Source organism: Enhydra lutris, unplaced genomic scaffold (assembly GCF_002288905.1).
Source record: "Enhydra lutris kenyoni isolate GAN:26980312 unplaced genomic scaffold, ASM228890v2 scaffoldscaffold1, whole genome shotgun sequence".
NCBI lineage: Eukaryota > Metazoa > Chordata > Mammalia > Carnivora > Mustelidae > Enhydra > Enhydra lutris.
This window is the reverse complement of record NW_019154085.1, coordinates 13,325,630-13,347,085: the sequence shown is the minus strand read 5'-3', so window position 1 is coordinate 13,347,085 and position 21,456 is coordinate 13,325,630. Positions and strand designations below refer to the sequence as shown.

The window sequence follows — 21,456 nt, the reverse complement described above, 5'->3', positions numbered from 1 at the left end:
AGGTAAATAACACCAGCGCACCTTGTCTTTGTTGGTGGCCATTGAACCAACCAGTAGAGAAATGAAGTGTTACTGTGCAGAGGTGAGCTCATGGGACTCGACTTTAGTCAAGATAAAAGCCTATGTTCAGTACCTACCAAACATGAGGCACCCTGCTTAGATTCTAATACTTTTTCCTCCTCCCTTTATGTAGACTTTCTGTGTGATCTTACCTTAAATTTATTTTTAAAAATAACCCTGAATAATAGATACCCAAATGAGGTATCTTTATTCAAAAATCCAAACAAAAGGAAAAGGTGAAAAAATTTATTTTATGTAATAAATATTCTTTCGTGATAACTGATTTATTGTTAACTTGGATGGTTACATTTAAAATTTCCTATAATTTGTTATTTTCTGGTTTCATTTATATTTTATAAATGCATTATATCTAATAACATTTGAACCTTTAAGTTGAAAATATGTATTTTCTAAAACTAAAGTTAGGAAGTCATGCAGAGTTATACTTAAAAGCTTAAATGAGACTTTGAAGGAAGGGTCTATTTTGACCTTTGAAGGGTTTTTAGTTTTGTTTTGTTTTTAAGTGTGAATGTATCATCTTACGTGAAATTTTCTTCCTACATTCTTATTATATTGAATATAAAAATTGGCTTCTCATCTAGCACAGAAAAAGCTATATTGGTTGAGTTAATGCTCTAACATTGTATCTTAGAAAGTATCTGAAGTTTGTTATTCTCTTTTTAACACTTTAGTCAGTAAAATCTACCAACTGATTTTATGGATTTTATTTTGTGGTAAGAAACAATTGCTCCATGAAATAAAAGCAGTGTTACATGGAAACATCTTATAGATCAAACCCTTTGATGTGCAGGTTAATCAACTGCAGCATGAGCTGTCCAAGAAAGATGAATTACTTCGAATTGTTTCTATTGCTTCTGAAGAGAGTGAAACGGATTCCAGCTGTTCTACACCCCTCCGGTTCAATGAGTCCTTCAGCTTATCCCAAGGTTTGCTACAGTTGGACATGCTGCAAGAAAAACTCAAGGAACTGGAAGAGGAGAATATGGCTCTTCGATCCAAGGCACATACCCACTTTCCCACTAATTCCCACTTTCCTTTACCTTTAGATTTAGGTCCATGTAGCGCTGAGGTAAAATATGGCATAACTAAGGATTTGCTATTGACATTCCAATTAGGGGGTGACAGCCAAAGCATGTGTATTTGTCTTTCATTGTCACTTAGATCCCATTCATTGATGAGTAGATAATAGCAAGCTGATAGATGAAATAGAGAAATCCACAGCATGGTATAAATGTCTTATGGAGTTTACACAAAATAACTAAATAATTACAACTGTGATAAGAACTATGTTGGAAAATTACAGGGTTTCCTGAACTTGTATAACCGGGGGGAAATCAGAGTCCTACCTAATAAGTAAGTGACTTTTTAGCAGAGGCTAGGGATTAGTGAGGCAGAAAAGTATGGAAAAGGGGAGTACAAGGGGGGAATGAGTAGGCATGTGCAAAGGCCCTGAGAGGAATAAGGGGAAGATATTTGTCACATCCTGTCCCATAACTTTATTTTAGATAAAACTTTTTGGATTTTGTCTTTCCTTCAAATGAGAATTAAAGGTTTTTAAAGTTAATACTGTAAAGTCATTGGAAGATACTATCACAGACTGATTTTTTTTTTCTTGAAGGCTTGTCACATAAAGACAGAAACTATTACCTATGAAGAGAAGGAACAACAGCTTGTCAATGACTGTGTTAAAGAACTTCGTATGTATTAACACATTTTATTTCATAGTTTTTGGACAGTTCTTTGGTGGTATATCACCAACTCAGAAATTAAATCAGTGGTTTCAGTAGAGGCATCTCAAGAAATAATTTTTAAAAGTTACTGAAAATCTGGGACGCCTGGGTGGCTCAGTTGGTTAAGCAGCTGCCTTCGGCTCAGGTCATGATCCCAGTGTCCTGGGATCGAGTCCCACATTGGGCTCCTTGCTCGTCAGGGAGCCTGCTTCTCCCTCTGCCTCTGCCTGCCATTCTGTCTGCCTGTGCTCGCTCTCTCTCCCTCTCTCTCTCTCTGACAAATAAATAAATAAAATCTTTAAAAAAAAAAAAAAAGTTACTGAAAATCTTGGAATATCACATTGAGCCCACAACTCTAAACAAAACATCATATGTACTTTTAAGAAATATCTTTATTTCAAATTGCCATCATCATTAAAGAAAGACCTAGATTTCTATCAATTATAGCACATTAGAGTGAAAGGAATTGAAGCTTTTATTTTGTCGATGAGGAAATAGTCCTATAGACTATACAAAGAATATAGTTTGCCAAAGTTAGAAAACTGATAAGTGGCAGAGCAGGGCTTAAATGATGGCATAAAACTTGACATTTAATGAGTATTTAAGTGCCAGCTATATGTCTATAACAATGTATTTTGGTTTGATATTGTTGATTAAAAATAATTTGTAAAAATAAATCAGCTAGAAAAAGGCTTTACTAGAGAAAGATACCTAATTTCTCTATAAATATATAACCTTTTATGTTGAAAGAGAAGATAGGAAACATCATGCCTGTTCATCTGGGCCGTGGGCGTCAGAATGAGATAGCTTAGAAGGACAGTGTTAGAGAACCAGAAAAAATGTCAATTGAATCTTCTCCATCAGAGCTCCATCATGCAACCTTTGTGCTCTAAACACCAAAGAGGAAATGACTTGCCCACCAGCTTAGATCCCAGTCTTCTGCCTCCTAATTGCCATCCTTTGAAATGTTATAGACCTTCTGTCAATTTTTAAATAGTTTTATATAACACTGAGAAATAGTTTTGCCACTTGTGTTTGATGTCTGAGTTTTTATAAGCAAAATTTCCTTCTTCCATGGAATTCTAAAGGTTCTATTTTATGTGCATGTAAGAATGCTAGGCTCTAGGGATTGCTTCCGAGGCTTTGCTTGGTTTGCTAGCTATCCTGGAAAGTCTGTCTTGTACAGAAGCATCTCCATAGCTTTAACAGATTGTGACTGTTTCATTTGGAAATGTTCCTTTGTTAGATTTGTTAAGTTTAATTTTTGTTGCTTGTGGGAAATTATTGATGTCCCTGAAGAGTTCTCAAACACATATATGAGGTGATGTCTTGGTACTTCAGAACATATATAATCCACCTCTCTTCAGCCTTCAGAAAAAGATTGAAACTTTGCGCTTGCTTGCCTTTACAAGTCATCTCTTTTGGCTTCATTGCCTCCTATCCAGTCCTCCACATTGGCCTATTTCAGAAGACCCTTTATTTTCTTCTACTCGATTATCTGGGTTTATTTCTTAAATTTATGTTACAAATCTATTTGTCATATACTCCAGTGCTTGTTATAAAATAGGATTTAGCCTACAGGACATAGTTTGCCAACCCTTACCCTCCATTTATATTGATTTTTGAATTTCTCTTTTGTTGCCCAGGTGAAACAAATGCTCAGATGTCCAGAATGACTGAAGAACTGTCTGGGAAGAGTGATGAACTCATTCGGTACCAGGAAGAGATCTCCTCTCTCTTGTCTCAAATTGTGGATCTTCAACACAAAGTTAAAGAAGTAGGTTCATTCGTTCATTCAACAGATGTTTGTTTGGCACTGGCCTCATACCATGCCCTCTGCTAAGTGCTAGATACATTAAGCAAAGCGCGCTCCCTACCCCTCTACGGTGCTATAGTCCGACTGCTGAGTGTAGGCTTTCTCGTCACGAAATACATGAATAACTTCTTCCAAGTTACTATTTCTGTCTGTCAAGTAGGGTTATATTTTCCTTAGAAAACTATGATATGAATTAGTGACTCATGCTCATTGACCTCTGAACATCTTAATTAAGAGTTTATATTCTGCCTATTTATTGCTCTTATTTGGCTTCTGAAAGGTTAGATTTTATAGGCTTCTGGACCTTACCCCTGAGAGATACTCTTAAGATGTCTTTAAAAAAGGTAGAGTAGCCCATATGTTACATGGGAAGGCTCATTTTTCTCCTTTAATATGTTATTAGCATGTGATTGAGAAGGAGGAACTGAGACTTCACCTACAAGCTTCCAAAGATGCCCAAAGACAGCTGACAATGGAGGTAAGCAGCTCTTCCTTTGTCCTGTGCAATATTTGGGGGGGAGGAAGAAATAGTTTCTTTCATCTTAATGACCAAGAATGATTAAAGGTGATTACCAGATTTTAAATAACAACAAAAGAATAAGGTTAAATTTTGAGATCTAAGAAGTAAAGCAATTTAAAGGTTCTGTCCCTAAAATTAATAACATGACATCTTTCTTGATTAATAGAGAAAATCTTGTCTTTTGTAAGATTCTTTAGGCATATGTGACCCTTTTACTAGTCTACCTTAATCCAACAGTTTTTAAAATAATTTCTTATGATAAGTGTTTTTGCAGATATGTCAGGAGAAACACCAAAACTCTTTACTTTTTATCTATATAAAAATTCTGTGTATTAGATATAATTTGGTGGTCCCCTAGCATACACTAAGAATCACCTGGCAAAATTAGTTATAAATGAGATTCCCGGGCACAGTCGCCAAAAGCTTCCAGTAGAGTAGTTTTATAGTAAAGGTCTAGAATCTGCATGATCCAGTCCACATACCACACTTGAAGAAATTTTTGAAGTTAAAATGTACTCTGAAAAGGGCACCTGGGTGGCTCAGTCAGTTGAGTGTCTGCTTTTGGCTCTGGTCATGATCCCAGGGTCCTGAGATCCAGCCCCACATTGGGCTCCCTACTCGGTGGGGAGTCTGCTTCTCTCTTTCCCTCTGCCCCTCCCCACTGCTTGTGCTCTCTCTCACTCTCTCTCTCTCAAATAAATAAATAAAATCTTTAAAAATATATATATATTCTGAAAGTTATATACTCTTTTACCATGCTTGTGTACCTATATATATAAAGAAGATTCTGAAACAAGGGAGGAGAAACTACTTGTTTGGGATAATTGAACATCCTGACAACGTATATAATACTTTATAGACTTGATCTTATCATTTCAGAGTGTCATTTCAGAGTGACATATAAAAATATGCACTATTATTATTAATGTTATTATATTGTTATAATTATATACTTTATATAATATATATTATAATTATATATTATATATATTTATATAATTATATATATTTATATATAATATAATATATAATATAATATAATATTATATATGTTATTATATTAACATTATGCTAAACCTAACTTGACCCATAGCTATTATTCCTCTGTAAGATCTTGTGTGTGTGTGTGTGTGTGTGTGTGTGTGTGTGTGTGTGTGTATACACACTCTCCTTGCTTAGTTTGTTTTAGGGCTTTTCTGTTGAAATTATATTCATAAAGTTATCTAGCCCTCTGGATAAAATTAATCCCAGTGGGGTTTATTTTCCCCATTGTCATGTTGAGAATATAGTGAAGTATACCAGTTACCATCCTTTTTTTCAGCTGCATGAGTTACAAGACAGGAACATGGAGTGTCTGGGAATGTTACATGAATCCCAAGAGGAAATAAAGGAACTTCGAAGTAGATCTGGCCCTGCTGCTCATCTCTACTTCTCACAGTCATATGGAGCTTTTTCTGGGGTGAGTTTTCTGGGACATATGTTACTTGTTTAAGGAAGCTTGCTTAAGTTTAGATTGTTCTGAGAGTGATATGGTTTCTGGTGTTATAAAGTATCTTGAGAAGAAATAACATGGTTTATCTTTGTTTCTGGAATTCATTTATTGATTTAGGCCTTGATTTACATATTTACATCTACCTTAATACTCTTATTTATTGCAACCTTTCTTCTAACAGACATCCATCCAGTTTATTGTAATGTATAAGATACACCCTAAGGCAATTAGGTTTAGGTCTGTGTACCAAAGAGCTACTTAAACTTGGGTCATCCTTACCCTAGGCCCACTGATTCAAATAGAACTCTGAACATCTAAAACTTCTTTCCACAGATCTTGAGTTTCTTGATATATTTAACTCCAATTAGAGTGTAAGCACCATGAGGGCAGGATTCATGTTTGTTTAATTCATCACAATATAGTATTTTTTGGTTTAAAGAAATTAATGAAAACTTGTGAGTTTATGCCAAAATCTGTAATACTGGTTCAAAGAATTATTTTAACAGTCTAGTTCATAAATACTTATAAGCAATACTGTAAATTTTTTTAAAATCAAACTATACAGTAGATTTAAAAAAAAAAATATAGGAGCAGGATTTTTGTTTTTTAGCTTTTTATTTTGAAATAATTTTAAACTTAGACTGATACTGCAACAATAGTACAAAAATATATCGTCTCATATATCCTTTACCTAGATTCCTCAGTTTTTAACATTTTACTACATTTGCCATATCGTTCTCTTATTTTTTTTTTTCTGGGCCACTTCACAGTAAGTTACCTATAGACCCTATTAACTCCTAATACTTCAGTGTGTATCTACTAAGAATAAGGACACTCTCTTACATAACCATACTATAACTGTCAAATATAATTTGTCAATGACAGGAAATTGTCATTGATATATAATACTATCATCTCATCCACAGAGCCCATTTAAATTTTGCCAGCAATCCCAACAATGTCCTTTGAAGGATATGTTGCATTTGGTTGTTTCAACTGGGGACACTTGTTCTGTCTTTGCTTGCCTTTCATGACCTTTATAGAATGTCCTCAGTTTGGATTTATCTGTTGATTAGATTCAGGCATTGTATTTTTGGCAGAAATATTGCCATGTTCTTCTCAGTACACTGTAATAGGAGGCTCACATTGTCTATTTAATCCCGTTACTGATGATGTTAATTAATTTTGATCACTAGGTTAATGTTAGCATCTGCCAGCTTTTCCCACTCTAAAGTTAATCAATGCTAATTGATAGTTAATTAAATTAATGTTACTAATTAACTTTACAATGATGAAAATTGACAGATGCTAGTTTAGCCAAGTGGTCAAAGTTACTCTTTTATGAGAAGATACTATACTTTGAGACTATTTAAATATCCTGTTTTTCTCAGCAAACATTTATCCACTAGTTTTAATACTCAGTGGTAGTTTATATCTAACTCAGTTATTACTATGATGATTGCCAAATGGTGATTTTCTAATTCCATCATTTTTTTTACATTTATTAATCGACATTCTTTTGTCAGAGCCTTTCTGTGTCATTTATTCATTCGTTTGTTTGTTTGTTGGTGTTGGGGGGTGCACAGAGAAAAACTTAAGCAGGCTCCACATCCAGCATGGAGCCCGACACAGGGCTTGATCTCACAACCCTGAGATCATGGCCTGAGCCAAAATCAAGAGTCAGACGCTCAACCGACTGAGCCACCAAGGCCCCCCATTTCTGCCTCATTTATTTATTCATTTGTTCATTTAGTTATGTCCATGTGGACTCTTGGATTCCTATTTTAGTTAGTAGATCATAATCTGTTATTACTGGTTTTTTTTATTTTGATACTTGTTATTCAAATTGTTCCAGATATGGAGCAAATTGTTCCAGATATGGCCAGGGATATCCTTTAAAACTTATCTTATCTTTTCCTGTCCCAGTCCTGGAATCAGCCATTTCTCCAGGGAGGTCTGGTTAGTTTTAGAATTCAAGATCTGGTCCTATGTATCCATTGCCACTAGAGTGTTATAGGTCTAGGCCTGCTCAACAGATAGAGCTAGGAAATATATGTGCATTCATACATGTACACCCACTCAAACACATCAATATATATGTCTCCATCCATATTCATGTTCTTCTATCTCTATATATTTAAAAGCATGAGTTCACACCAGTGTCTCCCATTCTACTCCTTGTCAGCTCAGCTTTGCTAAGCATGGCACCCATGCTAGCTGAATCCTCATCTCTGACCAGGGAAAGGGGGAACTTGCTTATTTTTCCTTGGATGTTTTTTCTACATTTTAAAGCTATACATGTTTATCATAGGAAAGTTAGAAATTAAAAGAAGCAAAAAGAATTTATGAAGTACCATCAAATCCTAACTTCCAGAGAATCATTATTGGCATTTTGGTTTATAGCTTTTCAGACCTTTTGTTTTTTTGTGTCTCCCTATGTAATATTTTCTATTTATCATGTTGGTTTTTTCCACTGTTCTCCTAAAAATACATCGTGAAAAAGAAGTTGGTTCTTGTTAAAAGTTACTCTTGTAAAAAGTAATATCCAAAATATCTCTTTTTTCCTTGCATTTTGCCCTGTGACTATTTTCTTGTGTTTTCTTTTATTCTAACACCAGATGTATTGGATTCTGGAGACTCTATTAATTAATTTAAGGATAATTCATTTCTCCTAACAGGCTTCTTACATACATAATCATTATAGGAATCTCAAACTCTTTTTCTTAGGAATCTTTGGCAGCTGAGATTGAGGGGACCATGCGTAAAAAGTTGAGTTTGGATGAGGAATCTTCTCTCTTTAAACAAAAGTAAGTACAGATCACATGCATTATTCCCCAGGTATTGGGATGCAATTAAAAAGAAGCCAGTCCTAAGTGATAGGTATTTTGAGATTCAATTGTGAATCTGCTTAGTATTCAAGGTTTCTTTCATGGTGCTCCCATCTGTAAGAGCACTCTCTTGTCCTGAAGGTTACTTTCTAATAATTTCTCCTAAAGTTTAGAGGCTAGTCAAGGTGGCTTTATTTTTAATGAATTGCATATACATGTCTCTTCTAAAGCACTCCAGTGACGGGCAGTGGCAATAATGAACGCTTCTCTTTTGACAGAGCCCAACAGAAACGGGTATTTGACACTGTCAAGGTTGCCAATGACACACGGGGCCGCTCCATCCCATTTCCAGCTCTGCTACCCATTCCAGGGTCCAACCGTTCAAGTGTCGTCATGACAGCAAAGCCTTTTGAGTCCGGTTTACAACAAACAGAGGACAAAACACTCCTGAATCAGGGGAGCAACTCAGAAGAGGTTTCAGAGTAAGAAACATAGATCATGGCAGTGATTCTGTAATTTTTATAGCATTGATATGCCAGATTCACATACTTACATTCCAGCATTGTTCTGTGCTATTCTAAGGAGGTTCTAGAACTGTCAGTTTTTCATTCAGTGATGATGTCCTATGGCATTATTTGTAGGACAGATCATTGACTTCATAAAAGTTTTTAGAGTGAAAATGCTGCATTTAATTAAGTACATTCAATATGGAACTTGCATTGAACTTTAAAATTCTTTACTACTTTTTTCTTTAGTATGGCATAGTATGGCATAGTGTGAGTCTAAATCTTCCTGTTCTGAGTCAGATTTGTTTGAATCTTTAGGTCATCGGCAGTCACGCGTAGCGTCGGATGACGCTGATGACCCATTCTCATTACCTCAAGTGCTTTGGTGCCTTTAGGGTAAATCAAAAGCTTGAGTAACTATTGAGGAAGACTAGGTCGCTCTTAACTTCCTCTTTGTTTAAGCTTAGATTTTTTTCCAGTTTTCATTAATTCGTCTTACTGAATTACGTACATGTAACTAGAGTTAAACAGGATCACTGGGAAGTCAGCAGAAGACTTTTGAAAGGTAGATGTTTGGCATCTGAGAGAAATCTTTCCTAATGCAGAAACTGATCCTAGAACATACCAAATACATGAGAAGTACTAGCTGTTATCAGTAGTACATGGGGTAGAGTTCTTAGCATTAGTGAACACTTAATTGTGGACTAGGAGCTAAATATTGGTTAATCCTGGCAACAATCACCCTATAGTGTAGGTACTATATCTTTTCAACGTATAGTTTGAGGGAAGTGAGGCTTCAGTCATTTTGTAGCTTGCCCATTATCACTTCACAGAAGGGTATTGGTCATACTTCTGTAAACTACAGGTTTGGTCCATGGGTGCAATTTGTTTGGTCCAAAAATAAAAATATCTTGTGTTGCAAAAAAAAAAAAAAGAAACAGAGAAAAAGACCCATCACCTTGGATTTTTCTTTTTGTCTTTCAGTTTGTACCCACAGTAGCTTTAAGTGTCAATGTTAGTACTATGTCATTGTACACAATTACCTTAGGAGATGAGCGAACAGTTCTTTGTGAATTCACGTCTAGTAGCCAGGAGCTCCTGCAGCTTGGCTTGGTACTTTTTCTTTTGATATCAATTGTAAGAAACCTCTAATTTCAAAAATATTAAAAAGTGAGCAAATATGTTCACAGAACTATGAAAATGTAGTATTTACAAATCTTGGGTGTTTTTTTTTTTAAATGTTCTGCAGTATTCATAGAGGATGGCATATCATAGTTTAATGGGTAGAATTTTTTTCTCTCTTAGTAGTACATAAAATAAAGTAATAGTACCTCTTAGAATCAGTGGTATTATAGATTCACTGCAATATATAGTTTACTTTTCCGGCTGCCTAAACTAAATTTATAGAAGTCATAGCTGTAGTTTCATAAATTATGTGGCTATACTTATCATGGTGACCACTGAGGAATGTTTACAATTCTCAAATCAGTATATTATACACCTGAAACTAATATAAAATTGTATGTTAATTATACTTCAATATAAAAATTAAATGAAATAGAAAAGTTAGTAAACATAAAATAAGTATATATTTGCTTGTCAGAGGTTTCTTGAAATGATTTGTAAAAAAGATGTATAGTATTAGTGATTTTGGTTTGTTATTATTTCTGTATTCTTGAGTTCCAAGGAAAAAACACTATGATTTTAAGATCAGTCTCTTAAACATTCACCATTGTAGAAAAGAGAAGTCTAGGTTGTGGTTATCACCCTTACAGATCTAGTCAGTGAATGGTTTTCCCATAGGAACGTTCAGAAGGTGGGTCAACCAGGACCGTCTGGAGATAGTGATTTGGCTACAGCACTGCATCGCCTTAGTCTGCGGCGCCAGAACTACTTAAGCGAGAAGCAGTTCTTTGCTGAGGAATGGGAGCGGAAGATCCAGGTTCTGGCGGACCAGAAAGAAGCGGCTAGTGGCTGTGGTACCCCCACAGAGAGCCTTGCCTCTCTATGCACTGACCAGTCGGAGATCACAGACCTCAGCAGTGCCAGTTGCCTTCGAGGTTTTATGCCTGAAAAACTACAAATCGTCAAGCCCCTTGAAGGTAATAAATCAGTAAGGGCCATTCTTAAGCCACATTGCTTATTAGCCTTTCCCTTTCCTGAATTGAACTTGTATTGTAATTATAAGAGGACTATGTGCAGGAGATACCTTTATTACCCCTAAACCTCATTTGTGTGGCTGAAGTCCATTAGGGTACTTTGTGGAAAAAGAATGAAGAGATCTGCTTTCTCCAAGTCATCAGCCATCCGTGTTTTTTTAATATAAATGTGAGGAAGGAGGAGCATCCTCTCCCGTCCTTACCTGAGATATATCATTGATACAGTTTTCATGGTAAAATAAATGGGATATGATAAATAAATAAAAATAATATAGATGTAATACTTCATCTCTACCTTCCTTTTCAAAAAAGAGTTCTTTACCCAGGAAGTGTCACTTACTTCAAGACATGTAGGTCCTGGTTGGTTTGGTGTTTTGTTTTGTTTTGTTTTGTTTTGGGTTTTTTTGCCAGTTTTGATCATTTCCTTTCAGTTTCTTTTCCCTTCTAAGACAGAACTTGAATTCAAAATAAATTTGTTTTAAGGAACCCTGATTACCTTCAAATGATTCTGTTATGATCATAAAGGAATCTGCCTTAGACGAATTTGGGTAGGTAATCGCTAAAGACCCTTCAGACTCGAGGGTTCTGTAAGTTAGTTTCACTCACTAATGATCAGGGCAGATACTTGTCAGAGTTGCCCACTGCAGGGTGAAATGTGTGTAGTGACGTAACTGGACGGTGCGGGTGCAGGTGCTTGGCCTTTCACCAGGTTTCTTAGACAGGAACCACGGGGATATATCCTGCCTTTAGCATCTCCTTCACTTCCCTACTCTCCCTGGAGAGCCTGGGGAGAGGAGAGTCATGAGCAGGGTGGGGAAGAATACAAAAAAACAAAACACTGAAATTCAGGTGTCTTTCAATCTAGAAGCCTGGCTTTTGACTTTGAAGTTCGTAAGCATAGTTTTCAAGCCAAGGAAGTATTGATTTTTGTTACCTGGGACGATCCAACCCCACCTCTAGGGTACCTGTCTTCCTTCTCCTCACTGCTTCAGCATCCTAGTTCCCACTAAGGCTGTTGTCTTGGCTTTTTCGCCCCTGTTTTTTTCAGCTTTCCTTTTGAAACAGTAAGATTATTACCCATACCTTTAGCATCTTGTAACAGAGAACTTCATATAAATTTTACTGAAATATTAAGACTAAATAAGTCGTTTTATTATTATCCTTTTTGGCACATACATAGCCTCTGTTTCAAGATCGAATATTTGTGGGAAATTTAAAACGTGCCTTATAAGGTGTTGTTGTTGTTGTTGTTTGTTTTTTGTGTTTGGTCTTGCACATTCAGGATCACAAACTTTGCACCACTGGCAGCAGCTCGCCCAACCAAATTTAGGAACCATTCTTGACCCACGACCAGGTGTCATCACTAAAGGTTTTACCCAGTTGCCCAAGGATGCCGTCTATCACCTCTCGGATTTAGAAGAGGATGAAGAGGAAGGTATCACTTTCCAAGTGGAACAGAAACCTTCAGTATCCAAGCCAGTAACAGGAATCTTCCTTCCAGCCATTACTTCAGCTAGTGGTCCAGTTACAGGTAAGAACAGTGCTCGGTGGGGTGTGGTCCGGGAATTCTGCATTCTGATTTCCAGGAGGGCCACTGGACCACTTCTACTTAATTAACCAATTATTAATGATTAATTATTAGTTAATTAATAATGGCTGATTAATTAATAATTAATAAAGACCTAACTGGAATGCACTCATTCTTTAAAGAGAAGAAAGATCTGTAGCATCAGTGGCCTTTCTCATCCTCCCCACCTCTTAGCCAGCCTGAGTCAGAGAAAGATCAATTCAGTCAGTGGTTCCTAAGCCCTTTGGGCCAGGATCTCTTTATACCCTTAAAAATCATTGAGATTCTAGACAGCTTGTCTTTGTGGGTTGTATCTACTGATATTTACTATATTGGAAATCAAAACTGAGGAAGAACCAAAATATTTGTTAACTGATTTAAAAATAATAATTACATGTTAACATAAATAATGTGTTTTATGGAAAAGTAGCTGTTCTCTTTGAGAAGAATGGTTTTGTTTTATAGTTTTGCAAGTCACTGATTTATAGCTTAAAAGAAGATGGCTAGATTTTCGTACAGCTTCTGTATTGTTTGTTGTCATATGTTGCTTCATTTAAAGAGTATGAAGGAAATGCAGGCTCACACAGACCTGTAGTTGTGAAAGGAGAGAGTATTTTAATAGCCTCTTCAGGTATTTGTGGATAATTCTCTGATATTACACCAAAACTTGGTAAGTGGTAGTTTCTTTAAGCTTTATAGCAATGTGGAATCCAAAAACCTACCAGTGAACTTTTCATACTTAGTTACAAAATCTGTGGGTCTATCCTATACTCTGAATGTATCTTTTACCCATGTATGATTTTATAATATCATGCACTTGTCATTTGGAAAATATTGGTTCACTGAGTTATGCAGATCTTCCAAATCTTAATGTATTTCATTATATAATACATTAAAATTATATTAATATCACCACATAGCTCATCAGATAAATCTTTTTAGTATTAGGAAGCTTTAAAGCTCTCAACGGTGGGTAGCAGTGCTCCAGAACTCCACTTGAAAGATGAAATTTTGTCACTGACAGCAAATCCTGTAAACTATTTTTATTGAAAAGATAGGCTCTCTACCTTCATTTCCAAAATTTCTGCCAGACAGTCAAGTCTGAATAACCAGAGTTTGTTAGCTGTTCTTTCAAGTAAAACTGGTGTTGGAAGAAAAAATTTCAACTCCATTGCCCGTGTGAGTTTCCTTTTTAGATAACCATTGTTATCTTGGTATGCAACGGAGTGCTTAATGCTCACTTCCCCTTTAATCACACAGAATATTAAGATACAGGGTCAAGATTTAGTAAGTAGTTTTTACTGCTTCATCAAGGACATTCTTATGTGAATCTGGCTTTTTTTTTTTTTTTTTTTTTTTTTTTTTAACTGTTGTGGGTGGGCAGCCGCGAAGGATGTTAGCAGAGCTCGCTATAGCTTGGTGCCATTGCTTTGATTGGTGCTAAGGAGGGAGCAGTTTTGCTCAGCGTTGCTTCTGCACTAACAGTGCAAATGCCAACCCAGTCAAAACGGCAGATAACATCTCAGCATTGCTGTGCAAGTAGTTTTGACCTGTGACCTGTGGATTCCCACAGGGTCTGCAGACCACACTTTGAGAACTATTAGAAGTAGATGGTTTGGCTAGAAAGACTGAATGACTAGATCTTGTTGGGGATAGGGTGGAGGGAGGGGAGATTAATGTATTTTTTCAGAATATGTTTTTCTCTTATTTCTAACCTATTTTTAATCCTTTTGAATTACAGTTTTAAAGTATTGAAGGATTCAGCTATATACTAGCCAGCTGATACTAATACAATATTTATGTATATTTCATTTCAAATTTGGTGATTTTTGTACAAAAGACCCTTGACTAATGCTTAATTCATAAATAATGATGAATGTTTTACATCATTAACCTAGTCTTTCAATTTTGTTTGATTCCATTAAAATCTCTACTTCAGTTGCAACCTCAAACCCAGGCAAGTGTCTATCATGCACAAATTCGACATTCACCTTCACCACCTGTAGGATTTTGCATCCTTCTGATATCACTCAGGTTACCCCCAGGTAAGGGGTCTGGGCAATTCGAGGGCCAAAACTTATTTCCTTAATATGTGTTCGTGAACTGATTTCAAAAATTACTTTCATTTTAACTCCCAGAATTTTAATTAATGTTCTGCGATCATTTGTCTTTAGGATATTTTCGCATTGTATCTTCTCCTTTGATCATTGTAACTCTTTGAAGTTGGCAGGGCAAGTGAGGATGTGTTGTGTAAGTGAAAAATGGAGGCATAGATAGTTTAGGTGACTGGTCCAAAGGCAGAGGTACCAAATGACCCAGCTGCTCCTGTACCCAGAGGAAGCTAAACCACAAGAGTTGAGGGAACAGTCCTCAACACAAGACTGCCTGCACTTGTTTTTGGGGGGTTTTTTTGTTTGTTTTTTTAAAGATTTTATTTATTTATTTGTCAGGGAGAAAGAGAGAGCACATAGGCAGGGGGAGCCGCAGGCAGAGCGGGAAGCAGGCTCCCCACTGAGCAAAGAGCCCAGTGTGGGACTCAATCCCAGGATCCTAGGATCATGACCTGAGCCAAAGGCAGACGCTTAACCGATTGAGCCACCCAGGCTTCCCAGACTGACCTCACTTCTGACACTACTTGCAAGTTCTGCAAGTTCATGGTGTTCCCAAAACCACTGTCTGGTTTGATAATTTGCTAGAAAGATTCACGGAACTCACTGAAAGCCATTATGCTCCTGGATGCTGTTTATTATAGGAAATGGTTACAAGTTAAAATTAGTCAAAAAGAGACATAGGTCAGAGTCTGGGAGGGTTCCTTATTCTTAGGATTCATTACTTTCCTAGCACCGATGTGTGATAGTACGTGCAGAGTATCGCCAGCTGGGAAAGCTCATGCAAGCCTCAGTGTCCAGATTTTTTATCGAGGTTTCAGAGCATAGTCATGATTGATTGATTGACGGATTGACTGATTGCCTGTATAGTTGAGCTCCCCTCCAGGTCCACTGACCTAAAGCCCCCACCCTAAATCACATGGTTGTTCTCTTGGGCATGACTGACCCCTACCCTAAAACTGCTGGATGTGGCCAGGCTCACCCCAAGATCTAGTATGGCCTGCCTTCATCCTAAACAAATACGTGTGTATCAGACACAACATAGATTACCTCCCAGAAGCTGAGGGCAAAGGCCAGAACCCTCTGGGCAAAGCTGCTATTTTTGTCCTACCGATTCCCAAAAGAATTTAAGGTGGTTTTCAAAGGTACATGCGACATTGGGATAATGTTAACTAGGAGTAGCAAAGAAAAACGAAGCACAGAGGAATCAAGAGTAAGGATATAAAATGGGTAAAAGAATAAAGCTAGTATACAGGTTGTAACATAAAGTCTTAGATACTTGCTAGTGTGAGCCATATATTCGAGTCTTAACTTTCTAGCTGCCAATGTGGAGGGAAATAAGATTATGATTCACAATGTATGTAAGAACAAATCAGTTATTTAGGGAAGCATTTGGGTTTCATCCAGTAAAGATCTCAATAAAGTCTGTAATGAACAGTCATGTCTTTAGTTTTTCTACATTGTTCTTATGTCAACAAGATTGCAAGTTTTGTAAACTTGGTTCTTGGGAGGACTCATTACAGGTTGATACTATACGAAGTGTACATTTTGGGAAAAGACAGTTTGTTCCACAGTTAAGTAGGAAATGGGGGTGGAAACCTGGGAGTATAGCTGTAGGCTGCATCACATTAGAGGTTCTTACTTGGATTTCTTTAACCACAGAGTCAAACTTGTTTGTTCTTTGTTTCTTTCATACCAGTTGGTACTTCAGAAAGTTTATTTATTAATATGTTTTCATAATAACTTTGTTAATAATCATTAAAAATTTTGTTATCTTGATATACTGAGTATTCTGTGTTTAAATGAAAGTTTATCTATTAAATACTGGTAACATTTGCTCAAGGGAGGGAAATTGGCAAAAGAAGTTCCCTCTCTGCTCTGTCACCATTTCCTTGAGTGCATGATTTCTTAGGTTTTTTTTTTCTTTCGAACAAAACACAGAATAAGGAAGTTTCTAATGGTTGTCAAAGCTTTTAATTATTTTTATTTTCCCACAAACACATGTTCGAAGTCAAGAAACATTTGTCAAGTTAAGAAAAATTTGTTTCATGGATATTCTTATACTATGACTGTTTGGAATTAACATTCTTGAAAATGGAAGTTTTAACAATTTCAACTTTTATGAGTTCTTAATAATATAAAATTGAAAGATTAAAAAAATTTCTCCTTACAAGAGCATCTTAGGTTTAATATAAAGATGATATTTTCTAAAAAAAAAGTTGGACAATTATTTACTCATGGATTATTGTCTCTGGTGTATTTCACTTTATGGAATGAATATATAAGAATAAAAATTTCCGGCTATTTTCTGTAATATTTTAATTTCTTTGATTTCTATCATAAAATTTATTCATATTCCCAAAGACATATATTTTAAGTTATAATTTAAGAAGTTTTCTTAGAGTAAACTTTCTATAGCCTATGAAAAGAAGTATGTTTCAATGAGTTTAGTGACTTAGTTACAAATTACAGATAATTAACCAATCAAATCACTGAAGTAAATATCAAAATTCTCATTCAGATCTTTCCAGAGTACACTTACTGATGTATTGCCTGTTGCTCTGTATTTACTACAGATAACTAATGTAGTTACTTTAAATCCTGACTTGGAAATTACTTTTTATTTTTAAACACTCTCTCCTGCTTTCTTTCTTTTTTTTCCCCCCAAAGCTCTGGGTTCCCTTCATTATCCTGTGGAAGTAGTGGGAGCAGTTCATCAAACACAGCTGTGAATTCTCCTGCTATGTCCTACAGACTCAGCATTGGTGAATCTGTTACCAACCGACGAGATTCCACTATAACCTTCAGTAGCACCACGAGCTTGGCCAAACTTCTACAAGAGCGAGGCATTTCTGCTAAAGTGTATCACAGCCCAGTTTCAGAGAGCCCCCTCCTCCAACCTATCCCTAAAGCCCTGGCTATTCCTTCGACACCACCAAATTCACCATCTCACTCACCTTGCCCTTCTCCTTTGCCCTTTGAGCCTCGAGTGCATCTCTCCGAAAATTTTTTGGCCTCCCGACCAGCCGAAACATTCCTCCAGGAGATGTATGGTTTGAGACCTACCCGGAACCCTCCTGATGTTGGCCAGTTGAAGATGAACTTGGTGGACAGGCTGAAGAGACTGGGGATTGCCAGAGTGATCAAGACCCCTGATGCACAGGAAAATGGAAGAAGCCAAGAGGCAGAGATTGGTCTTCGAAGACCGGACTCTGCTGTTTATTTAAATTCAGGTAGCAATTTATTGAGTGGACTGAGGAGGAATCAGAGTCTTCCAGTCATGATGGGTAGCTTGGGCACCCCAGTTTGCACAACCTCCCCGAAAATGGATATCCTGAAGGAAGACTGAGGTTCAGCAGTTAACTGACCTCTTAGACAAATTAACACATGAAGGATGGATTTGCACTGATACCTGTAGTCCGGTCTGACTGAGAGACAAGGAATGTTGCAGATGGGTTGTGAATGTGGAAAGGGGAAAGTGGAAGAATGGAAACAGAATTGGGATGAGGCCCTAATGAATGAGGTCTAATTAACTGAAAGCATAAATGAATGGGTCATGAACGTTTGGAGGCAGATACAGAGGAAGGGTTTAATATACTTCTTCAGTTGGGTGTTCCTATCTTGAGAATAAAAAGTGACTGGACAATAAATTCAGTAATCTCAAGATATACCAGTTATACTGAACTTGCTAGCACATTTACTTCTAGTAAGCAAAAGCAGCAAGAACCCAAGTTAGGAGATGGGAAGAAAAAGGGAGCAGCTTTGACCACTGCCTATAAAAAGCTGAACTGCAGGGTTGCTGAGCTAAGCACCATCTGTTACTGAGACAAATGAGATGGCTCTTATGTTTTACCCTGTTAAGGTCTGCTTGAATTACATATCCATCAAATGGTATGTACACGGCAGTAGCAAACAAGGAATTTTATCTTTTTCATAAAATCAGAGTAGTGGAAACTCCCTTTTGCTTTCTGTTTTCAAGCCTCTGAGCCACTGGGAGCCCAAAGGCCACCCAAATTCCTTTTGTATTTGTGATAATAAAAGATCATTTTTAAATGTGTATTTTTATACAACACCTCCCAAAAAAAACAACATGAATTGGGGGTAGGAAGGATTTACTTTAAGAAGGAAAATATGGGTAAATTGGAACCAAGGATACTTGTTTTCAGAATATTTCTTTTAGATTAAGACAGTGGCCAAGGCGTGTGAACACAATTACATGTCTTTATGTCCTTGGAGGCTGGAAGGGGTTAAACCAGAAGTGCAATCAATAGGATTTAGGGAATGTTGTGTATTTATGTCTGTACGTTTTTTCGTAGGGAGAGTTAGTTGCAACTAAACTTTTTCCAAAGTGCTATGCATATTTTTTCATTGAAGATGACGTGTATTTGCACAAAAATTCTCAGGCATATTAAATTATTATAAGCTAAAGTAAAACCCAGGTGCTTGCTTTCAGATTGTGGTTTTTTTAATGTAAAATTAAAGCACATCAGCCTTTTTCTTGACCTCTGTAGAATTAGAGAATGAACTTTTTTAATGGGAAAGTCAAAGTTTTTGCTTTTTTTTCTGGGATTCCTCTTTTTTTTTTTAACAAATTCTGTGAAGTGGCAAAGTGAAACTCTGGGTTTCCGCATTCAGCAGTGTGACACAAGGCCGTGAACTGGGAAGAAACAGATATGTTTCACTGCGTTGCCGATCAAGGTCTGTTCATCAGACAACATGGCTTTCTCTGCACAGTACAGTTCAGAAAAAAATACCATTATATGAAAGGCATGATGGAGAAGAGATGAGGGAGTGGGCTAATTATTTTGTTTTTGAAAGTGGGAGGCAAACTGATCTTTTTGGAGCTCAATTTGCAAATGTTTGGCTCATTTCTTCTGACTTAACTGGAAGACAGTTTTCTGGAGAATTCTCTTTTTTTCTAAAAACATTTTATTTATTTATTTGACAGAGAGAGATCACAAGTAGACAGAGAGGTAGGCAGAGAGAGAGGAGGAAGCAGGCTCTCCACGGAGCAGATGGCCCGATGCGGGGCTCGATCCCAGGACTCTGGGATCATGACCTGAGCCGAAGGCAGAGGCTTTAACCCACTGAGCCACCCAGGCGCCCCTTTCTGGAGAATTCTTGATAAGAGCCTTGCTCCTTTTGTTCCCATTGATACACCTGTTCTCATATTTAAGAGGGTCCTTCCTTTCCCCTATGCTACATGAAGATGCCTCTCCTACGTGTAGAGCTATGTGCCCAAAGGGGTAGAAGAACCAACATGCATACAGTAGTAAGAATGTGTGAGTTTACCATGCTTTGTAGAAGCTTAATTAAAATTTTCCTAAATTTCGTAAAAACGAAAAGTGAAAGTGTCCTCTCCCCTTCTGTCAGTCATGCTGACGTCAGCCGACCTTCCACATACCACGTTCAGAAGGATTCCAGCAGGTCCATAAGTGAATGTTAAGTGTCCCTGAATACGGTAGGCACTAACCAGAAGAATTCTTTGTTTAAAGATGTTTAAATTTCCAGAATATTCCAATTCATTTTTTTTTTAAAATTGTATTTGAGCCTCTACTTCCTAAAGTGACTCTGGGGTGCTTATTTTAGCCAATTCTTAAAGCTTTTTATTTATTCTCTAAGAAAGTAATCTTTCTGTTGCCAGTTTCCAAGAAACATCAGGAAGTAGAAAAATATAGGGCCAGAGAGTAGTACAAAGTGTTAAATTATCAGATTTGTGTATCTTAACGTAAATAGCTATAAACTAAGGTAGATTTTGGAGTATTCTATATAATTACTATACTTTTTTTTTTTATAACTGATGCTAAAATGATCACTCTGGAAGCAGGGTGAGGGCATATTCACAGCCAAATAAGCACATCTAATTAAAGAGACCCAGACTTAAGTTTTTGAAAATTGGACTGATGTTCCTGTTCTGCCAGAAACATAATGATTGTATACTGGTGCATGCTTGTCTCTAGAAATGAATCTTTGAATTTGGGGTTTGCTGTTTTTAAAGCTTCCACCTAAAATCATTTTTGGTACGGCCTGAGAATCTCTCTGTTATAACAAAGCTGTGCAAAGTGTAGTAGACGACCTGGAGCCCTGTAGGAAGTTTCTCCTCAGCTTATCTGTTAAGCTTTAGTCCTGTCGTATTTTAGTGTTTCAGTATCAACTGTGTATGTACTTTTATGCCAGTATAGGAAACTCTGATCTTTTTTTTTCTCCTTCAGGAAGGTTCTCAGTGACTATACCTCAGGGATTCCTGAGTATCCTGCTTTCTATAGGAGGGATACCTTTGTGAGCTCAGAATGAAAAGTTTTCCTGAATTATGATGATCCCAAATCTTATGTAAATAGCCTTAGGCATGGGTCTTAGGGAGAACTTCATGACCATCGTTAAAGTAGTTTTTTAAAACATTTTATACTTTATGTCCTTGATTTGACAGGAATGAACAGACTTGGGCAAAGGGAGGAAATCAAGAGACAGCTCACAATGAGAGCTTATTCTCTAGAAAAGGTATATTTATACAGTATTCAAAGTCTGTTCTTTTCTGGCCACTCTAGTACATAATTAGTACTTGCTAGTTGCTTACACGGACTTTCGACATCTGGAACGAGAGCTCGCAAGTGTGTAGTGGTGACTCCTTTGATGTCAGAGGCCCACAGAC

The 21,456-nt window shown here is 36.9% G+C and overlaps 1 protein-coding gene across 1 annotated transcript in view; it reads left to right on the top strand.

Annotated features, from left to right (window-relative positions):
* The window catches only part of LOC111145012 (trafficking kinesin protein 2), a 58,927-nt gene extending 39,185 nt beyond the window's left edge, over positions 1 to 19,742 (top strand). The window contains exons 6-16 of the mRNA XM_022499640.1: positions 872 to 1,081; positions 1,700 to 1,778; positions 3,458 to 3,588; positions 4,031 to 4,105; positions 5,469 to 5,606; positions 8,367 to 8,446; positions 8,746 to 8,949; positions 10,777 to 11,075; positions 12,415 to 12,663; positions 14,639 to 14,744; positions 17,478 to 19,742. Of these exons, the coding sequence (XP_022355348.1) occupies positions 872 to 1,081; positions 1,700 to 1,778; positions 3,458 to 3,588; positions 4,031 to 4,105; positions 5,469 to 5,606; positions 8,367 to 8,446; positions 8,746 to 8,949; positions 10,777 to 11,075; positions 12,415 to 12,663; positions 14,639 to 14,744; positions 17,478 to 18,156 (2,250 nt within the window). The 3' untranslated portion in view covers positions 18,157 to 19,742. The remainder of the gene's footprint in view (positions 1 to 871; positions 1,082 to 1,699; positions 1,779 to 3,457; positions 3,589 to 4,030; positions 4,106 to 5,468; positions 5,607 to 8,366; positions 8,447 to 8,745; positions 8,950 to 10,776; positions 11,076 to 12,414; positions 12,664 to 14,638; positions 14,745 to 17,477) is intronic.
* Positions 19,743 to 21,456: the final 1,714 nt, after the last annotated feature.